The following is a 7655-nucleotide window of genomic DNA, read 5'->3' as shown; positions in this document are numbered from 1 at the left end:
CGCGCCCAGCGTTTTTTTTGAGATGGAGTCTTGCTCTGTCGCCTAGGCTGGAGTGCAGTGGCATGATCTCGGCTCACTGCAACCTCCGCTTACCAGGGTTCAAGCAATTCTCCTGCCTCAGCCTCCCAAGTAGCTGAGACTACAGGTGCCTACCACCACACCCGGCTAATGTGTGAATTTTTAGTAGAGACAGGGTTTCACCATATTGGCCAGGCTGGTCTCGAGCTCCTGACATTGTGATCCGCCCGCCTTGGCCTCCCAAAGTGTTGGGAATACAGGCATGAGCTGTATTCAGAGTTGCCCAGCCAACTCTGAATTTCTAAATCAAGGTTGAACTGATGCTCATCTTTGTACAAGTTATAGGGGGGAAAAGGGCAGACTTTATAGGTAATTACTGCAAATGAGATCACAAGAAACACATATAATCTACTTCAACAAGTTTTATCAAGCTCCAACCACTCATGTTCATTATCATGCTCCATCATAGCCACGGATAAGTAAAGAACTACAGAAAAAAAAAACAACTTGTAATAGTGTGGTATAAACTACACATAAAATTGTTGAAGTAAAAAAAATTTTTTTAGGCCGGGCGCGGTGGCTCACGCTTGTAATCCCAGCACTTTGGGAGGCCGAGGCGGACGGATCACAAGGTCAGGAGATCGAGACCACGGTGAAACCCCGTCTCTACTAAAAAAAATACAAAAAAATTAGCCGGGCGTGGTGGCGGACACCTGTAGTCCTAGCTACTCGGAGAGGCTGAGGCAGGAGAATGGCGTGAACCAGGGAGGCGGAGCTTGCAGTGAGCCGAGATTGCGCCACTGCAAAAAAATTTTTTTTTGAGGCAGAGTTTCACTCTTGTTGCCCAGGCTGGAGTGCAATGGCATGATCTCGGCTCACTGCAACCTCCGCCTCCCGGGTTCAAGAGATTCTCCTGGTCAGCCTCCCCAGTAGCTGGGATTACAGGCATGTGCCACCACGCCCGGCTAATTTTGTATTTTTAGTAGAGACGGGGTTTCTCCATGTTAGTCAGGCTGGTCTTGAACTCCCGACCTCAGGTGATCCGCCAACCTCGGCCTCGCAAAGTGTTGGGATTACAGGCGTGAGCCACTGCACCCGGCCGTGAATTTTTTTAAAAAGGAAGCATCACTGTGAGATTATTGTTTAAGAGTTAAATTTTTAAATTGAGCCTCAAAGGCAGTATTAAGAAACTAAGTATTTTTAGAGTCCACTGGCTTACACACAAATAGAAAATCCTTACTTGTTCATTAAAACAGGTTTCTTAGAAGGTGCACATGACCAGATTTTGTGAAGCTGGTCGAACTAACTGTATTTGCTTAAAGGTAATAAAAGCTAAATTCTATTTCAATTCTCCACATTTCTAACACTCCATAAATGCATTGCATTTTTCAGTGCTTCTAACCAAAGTTCTAGGGGTTTCCCAGATAATCTTAAATAAGACCTTTCATTATGATCAAGATGTCACCTCTTTTCAAAAGATAAACCAACTTTACTATCTTTAGATGTTATAAAATTCTCCAAGTTTAAGATATTTTAAAATCAGCCAGGCGCAGTGGCTCACGCCTGTAATCCTAGCACTTTGGGAGGCCGAGGCAGGCGGATCACAAGGTCAGGAGTTCAAGACCAGCCTGACCAATATGGTGAAACCCCGTCTCTACTAAAAATACAAAAATCAGCCGGGCATGGTGGGGGGAACCTGCATTCCCAGCTACTCGGGAGGCTGAGGCAGGAGAATCGCTTGAACCTGGGAGGCAGAGTTTGCAGTGAGCCGAGATCATGCCATTGCCCTCCAGCTGGGGCAACAAGAGCAAAATTCTGTAAAAAAAAAAAAAAAAAAAAGATATTTAAAATCACCAACAAAATTAAGTACTTGTTCCTCATATTACATTGCAAAACTATTAACTTTCCAAGTTGAGCATAACAATCATAATCACAAGACTTGTATCTGAGATATAAAATACAGTAAGTATTGAGGATTTAAGTTTATCATATCGTAAACCACCTGCGCCAGAAATAAAAGCATCTCAAAATACACACAAATAATCTTAAAATTCTAGGATAATTTAGGGTGACACAAATACTGGAACCTACAGTTGGAATATGTGCAAAAGCCTATTCCACCTATCAGGAAGTAAATACGGAGTTGAAATTAAGTTAGAACCCTTCCACTTTTATTATTGCCTTTGGTCATTAAAGTGACATTCAAACACAAAGTAAAATTCAAACACAAATACCATGGTACATTTTATAAATCAACTGTTTTAGTAAATTGTATTACAAAATTAGATAGTCTGAAAGTCTGTGGAAATACCACAAACAGAATACCAATCCAAAACCCACATAAACTGTTCGTAAGTGAGCATTTTTTCAACAACCAACTTTTTGTAAATTGATCCCTTCAATTAATTCACCTCTGCCAACTAGGCCTTTAGGCCCAGAAGTAGTTGATTCGCAATATATCTTCTATAAGCTGAAATAGCATCTTGCAAGGGTCGAGAATAAAATAAAAAGGCCAAAAAAGACCAACGTACCCTCTTTAATAATAAAAAGTATCAGGTAAAAGGCCTTTCCTTCCAGGAGAGATAGGCCATAACTATCCCGGGATGGTATGTGTAGTACAGTGCTCTGCTTAACAGAATGCACCATTAAAGCGGTGAATGCTACACTAAGAAACATCATTAACAAATTCATTTTAAAAACAGGTATGAAGGTTCCAATCATCACTATCACAGTTCGTTTTCAGCTATTTAAGGTCTGGCTGAAGTGTTTAAGACACCCACACACCCGCAAGGGAGGGAAAAGCCACCACCCTGCTCCCAGGGAGTTTAATGAAAATTAGCAGGTAAGAGAGGCCTCAGCAGCACGCTGGAAATCAAAGAGGGCGGCCAGAGTATTTGGACTGCGGAGGAAAGCCTCGTCCTCCGACCTCACCTCCCCGCACCTTCCCGGCAGGGCGAAGGCGGCGAGGGGTTCATTACTGCCTTCATTAATTGACACCTGTAATGAGGAAACTTTCCGAGAGCCCAGAGCGCCCGGCCCAGGCCGAACCGGAGCTCCGCGGCAGCCGCCTCTCGGGCGCCCAGGTAACGCGGCCGGGCTGGGCCCGAGGCGCCGCGGCGGCCGCGCCACCGCGCACCTTCCCGGGGCGCTAGGCCCGCACGCCGCCCGGCCCGGCCGTTGCCTCCCGCAGGCCGCGGCATCCTGGGGAGGCCAGAGAGCTCCGCGAGGACCCCAAACCGTGCACCCCAACAGGCCGCTACCGCGGCTACTTACTTTCATTTAACACCTCCACCAGGTCTGCGCAGTTCTCGCACATCGTTCGGCCGCCGCCCCCCCCCTCCCCCGCTTCGGATCTCACTGACTGATCCCGACCCGCGGGGGGGAGGGGAGAGAGGCGGAGGAGGGGGCCGGCCGGCCGGCGGGGCGGGGAGGCGACGAGGGCGGGCGGCGGCGGGGACGGGGCGGGGAGCAAGAGAATGGGGGAGGGGGCCGGCGGTCCCCGCAGCGGGCGGGGGAGAGGAGGGGAGCGAGGGGGAGGTGCACAGGCCGGAGGGGCGCAGAGGAGCCGGCGGCGGGGAAGGAGGGGAAGGACGGGGGGAGGGGAGAGGGGGGAGGGGGCGGGTGGGGAAAGAAGCAGCAGAGTCCCTTCACCGACCAGACGCCGCGGCCACCGCCGACGCCGCCGCCATTTTAACAGAGCGCTCGGGCTGCGCTCGGCTCTTTCCGTCCGCGCTTAGGAACGGACGACAGGCGCCTCGCGCTCTCATTCCTCCGCCTCCCTCCCTTCCTCGCCTTTCCTCCGCCCCCCCACCTCTCCCTCCGCACACACGCCGCACGCTCCACACCCCGCCGTGGCCGGCTCGCCGCCCTCCCTTTCCTCTTCCGTCCGGCCTCCCCGCCCTCGGTCCACCCCCTCCGCGCGCTCGCCCACCCCGCCCAGCCCGGATCTCTGTCAGCGGCCGGAAGGGAAACGCGAAGCCAGCGCGGCCGCGGGGGGAGTCCGGGTGAGTAGGAGAAGATGGCGGAGGCAACGAACGGGTCGCGGTCGCGTGGCATCGCCCACCACGACCCACTCCACGGGCTCCGAGGCCCGGGGAGCGCCGAGTCACTCGCGCCTTCCTGTCCCCCGCCCCTGGGCTTCGCCATTTTTCCCCAGAGCCCGGGTCGGGGAATTGGTGCGGGTTTCTTTGGTGTCACCCCCCTCTTCCATGCTTAGGCTTTTGGGGTGCGGGAAGCAGGGAGTCAACTGGGGTACCGGGCCGGGGCTATGCCGTAGCCCTCTTTCGGGCGCAAGGGCCACTCCCCACGGGGTCTGAGAGTGCATCAGCCCAGGGCCCGGCTTAACTGCATCGGTGATTATCGCTACCCTGCAATTCCCTGAAGGTCCTCCGTCCTGGAGCAGTAAGATCCTTAACGTAACTAGAAATGGCGTGGTAAAGCGTGTTTGCCTGACATCCCCTCGTTTTTACGGAAGAGGGCCCCTCACGATGTGCCCATCAGCTCCACCTGAAATAGCAAGTATTGCTTCTCAGCAGAGAGCGAATAACAAGGATATTAAGATAAAGAACAGGTGAAGGGGGCAGTCAGCTGAAGCTTGTAAGGGAATTTTCCTCACGCCCGCACTTACCCCTTGCTTGCTGATTTTTGTGTCCAACGTGTTTACATAGACATGTGACTGCAAAGTCCGAAAGATCGTGTACATAATCTCTGAACGGTAACCAGAGTGTCTGTCAAGGCCATGTAGTCATTCTCTCGATAGCTTTTGTGGAGGTTGTGGCACGTCCATCTCTCCATGCCAGAATCATCTGGTTCCAAATGCTTTGCCTTTCTGCTGCTTGAAGTTGGTACTGTAAACAGTCTGCCCAACCTGTTTTGTTTCCCACTAGCAGGTGGTCCTTAGGATTGTAGATCTGTTCTACCGTCATCTTCCCTTCTTCCTTGTCTTTCTCACAGAATTGGGTTTTTGCAGACTGACTTTGCATCCTGAGGCAGACATTCATTGTCCACTCAACATACATTCCCACCTATCCCTTTTTTCCCTGCCAACACAACCCCAATTATTTTTATTTATTTGATTTTTTTTTTGAGACAAAGTCTCACTTTGTCGCCCAGGTTAGAGTGCAGTGGTGTGATCACGGTTCACTACAGCCTCCACTTTTCTGGGCTCAAGGGATCCTCCCACCTCCCTAGTAGCTGGGACTACAGGTGCTCTCCACCACACGTAGCTAATTGTTTTTTATTTTCAGTAGGGACAGGGTCTTGCTATGTTATCCAGGCTGGTCTCAAACTTCTGGCCTCAATTGATCCTCCGGCCCAAAATGTTAGGATTACAGGTATGAGCCAACGTGCTGGTCTCACATTTTTTCAGGTAGCAGTTGAAACCAACCATCATGGTGATCTGGCTTCTTTAGGGCTGGCCATACATAATTGAGCTCCTCCTGATGAAAGGTAAGCAACAATCCGCAGCAACATAGTGGGAGCCCTGTGTCTACAAAAATTTAAAAATTGGCCAGGCGCGTTGGCTCACGTCTGAAATCCCAGCACTTAGGGAGGCCGTGGTGAGCGAATCACCTGAGGTCGGGAGCTCTAGACCAACCTGACCAACATGGAGAAAGCTCATCTCTACTAAAACAAAGTTAGTCGGGCATGGTGGTGCATGCCTGTAATCCCAGCTACTCAGGAGGCTGAGGCAGGAGAATCGCTTGAACCCAGGAGGCAGGGGTTGCGGTGAGCCGAGATCGCGCCATTGCACTCCAGCCTGGGACAAGAGTGAAACTCTGTCTCACAAAAAAAAAAAAAAAAAAAAAAAAAAGCCAGCGCGGGGGGGGGCGCCCCTGTTATCCCCGCACTTTGGGAGGCCGAGGGGGGGGGGTCACAAGGTCAGGAGATCGAGACCATCCTGGCTAACACTATGAAACCCTGTCGCTACTAAAAATACAAAAAATTAGCCAGGCATGGTGGTGGGGGCCTGTAGTCCCAGCTACTTGGGAGGTGAGGCAGGAGAATGGCGTGAACCCAGGGAGCGAAGCTTGCAGTGAGCCGAGATTGCGCCACTGCACTGGCAGCCTGGGTGACACAGCAAGACTCCGTCTCAAAAAAAAAAAAAATTACCTGGTAGTGGTGGCTCGCGACTAAAATCGCAATACTTTGGGAGTCCAAGGCAGATAGATTGCTTGAGCCTAGGAGTTCGACATCAGCCTGGGCAACATGGCAAAACTCCATCTCCAATACATAAGAAAATTAGGCTGGGCGCGGTGGCTCACGCTTGTAATCCCAGCACTTTGGGAGGCCGAGGCGGGCAGATCACGAGGTCAGGAGATTGAGACCACGGTGAAACCCCGTCTCTACTAAAAATACAAAAAATTAGCCGGGCGTGGTGGCAGGCTCCTGTAGTCCCAGCTACTAAGGAGGCTGAGGCAGGAGAATAGCAGGAACCCGGTAGGCGGAGCTTGCAGTGAGCCAAGATCACGCCACTGCACTCCAGCCTGGGTGACAGAGCGAGACTCTGTCTCAAAAAAAAAAAAAAATGAGCTGAGTGTGGTGGTGCACACCTGTAATCCCAGCTACTGGGGAGGCTAAGGTGGGAGGATCACTAGAGCCCAGGAGACTGAGACTGCAGTGAGCTGTGGTCATATCACTGCAGTCTAGCCTGGGTGACAGTGAGACCCTCTCTGGAAAAAAAAGAAATGTAAGCAGAAATCTGCAGGATGGGTTCTTTGGGAAGAATTCCCCTTTCCTAATACAGTAAGGGACAGATTCAGCTAACATACCATTTAACCCTTTCTGCCTGAAACATGGTCTTGATACACAAAGTAATATCCATCTTGTAATTTTTTTTTAACAATGAAACCTTTTATCCCATTTGCGGTTTCATTGTTTAAAAAATTTCATTAAACAGTCCGGGCACAGTGGCTCACGCCTGTAATCCCAACACTTTGGGAGGCTGAGGCAGGTGGATCACCTGAGGTCAGAGTTCAAGACCAGCCTGACCAACATGCTGAAACCCCATCTCTTCTAAAAATACAAAAAATTAGCTGGGTGTGGTGGCGGGCACTTGTAATCCCAGCTACTCGGGAGGCTGAGGCTGGAGAATTGCTTGAACCCAGGGGGCGGAGGTTGCAGTGAGCCGAGATTCTGCCATTGCACTCCAGCCTGGGCAACAAGAGCAAAAAAAATTCCATCTCAAAAAAAAAAAGGAAAAAAAAAAAGATAAAACAGAATCATAAAATGTGGATCCCTAATGCATCTTTGAACAACAGTCTATGCCCAGATTGCTTATGTGAGAAAAATAATTTATTTTTCTTGGCTGGGCGTGGTGGCCTACACCTGTATTCCCAGAACTTTGAGAGGCCAAGGAGGGCAGATCCTTGAGGTCAGGAGTTAGAGACCAGCCTGGCCAACGTAATGAAACCCATCTCTGCTAAAAATACAAAAATTAGGCTGGGCGCAGTGGCTCACGCCTGTAATCCCAGCACTCTGGGAGGGAGAGGTGGGCAGATCACAAGGTCAGGAGTTCAAGACCAGCCTGGCCAACATAGTGAAACCTCGTCTCTACAAAAAATACAAAAATTAGCTGGACTTGATGGCGCACGCCAATAGTCCCAACTACTTGGAAGGCCAAGGCAAGAGAATCGCTT

At 50.6% G+C, this 7655-nt stretch overlaps 1 protein-coding gene across 3 annotated transcripts in view; it reads right to left on the bottom strand.

Annotated features, from left to right (window-relative positions):
- USP34 (ubiquitin specific peptidase 34) overlaps positions 1 to 3794 on the bottom strand; it is a 297846-nt gene extending 294052 nt beyond the window's left edge. For 2 of the 3 annotated variants that reach the window (XM_032176545.2, XM_032176542.2), the window contains exon 1: positions 3292 to 3794. In XM_032176545.2, the coding sequence (XP_032032436.1) occupies positions 3292 to 3334 (43 nt within the window). In that variant the 5' untranslated portion in view covers positions 3335 to 3794. The remainder of the gene's footprint in view (positions 1 to 3291) is intronic. The other variant, XM_032176541.2, reaches the window with a different exon arrangement.
- Positions 3795 to 7655: the final 3861 nt, after the last annotated feature.

Source organism: Hylobates moloch, unplaced genomic scaffold, assembly GCF_009828535.3.
Source record: "Hylobates moloch isolate HMO894 unplaced genomic scaffold, HMol_V3 SCAFFOLD_15, whole genome shotgun sequence".
Lineage (NCBI taxonomy): Eukaryota > Metazoa > Chordata > Mammalia > Primates > Hylobatidae > Hylobates > Hylobates moloch.
The sequence above is the reverse complement of the archived record's forward strand: the minus strand, read 5'-3'. Positions and strand labels throughout refer to the sequence as shown.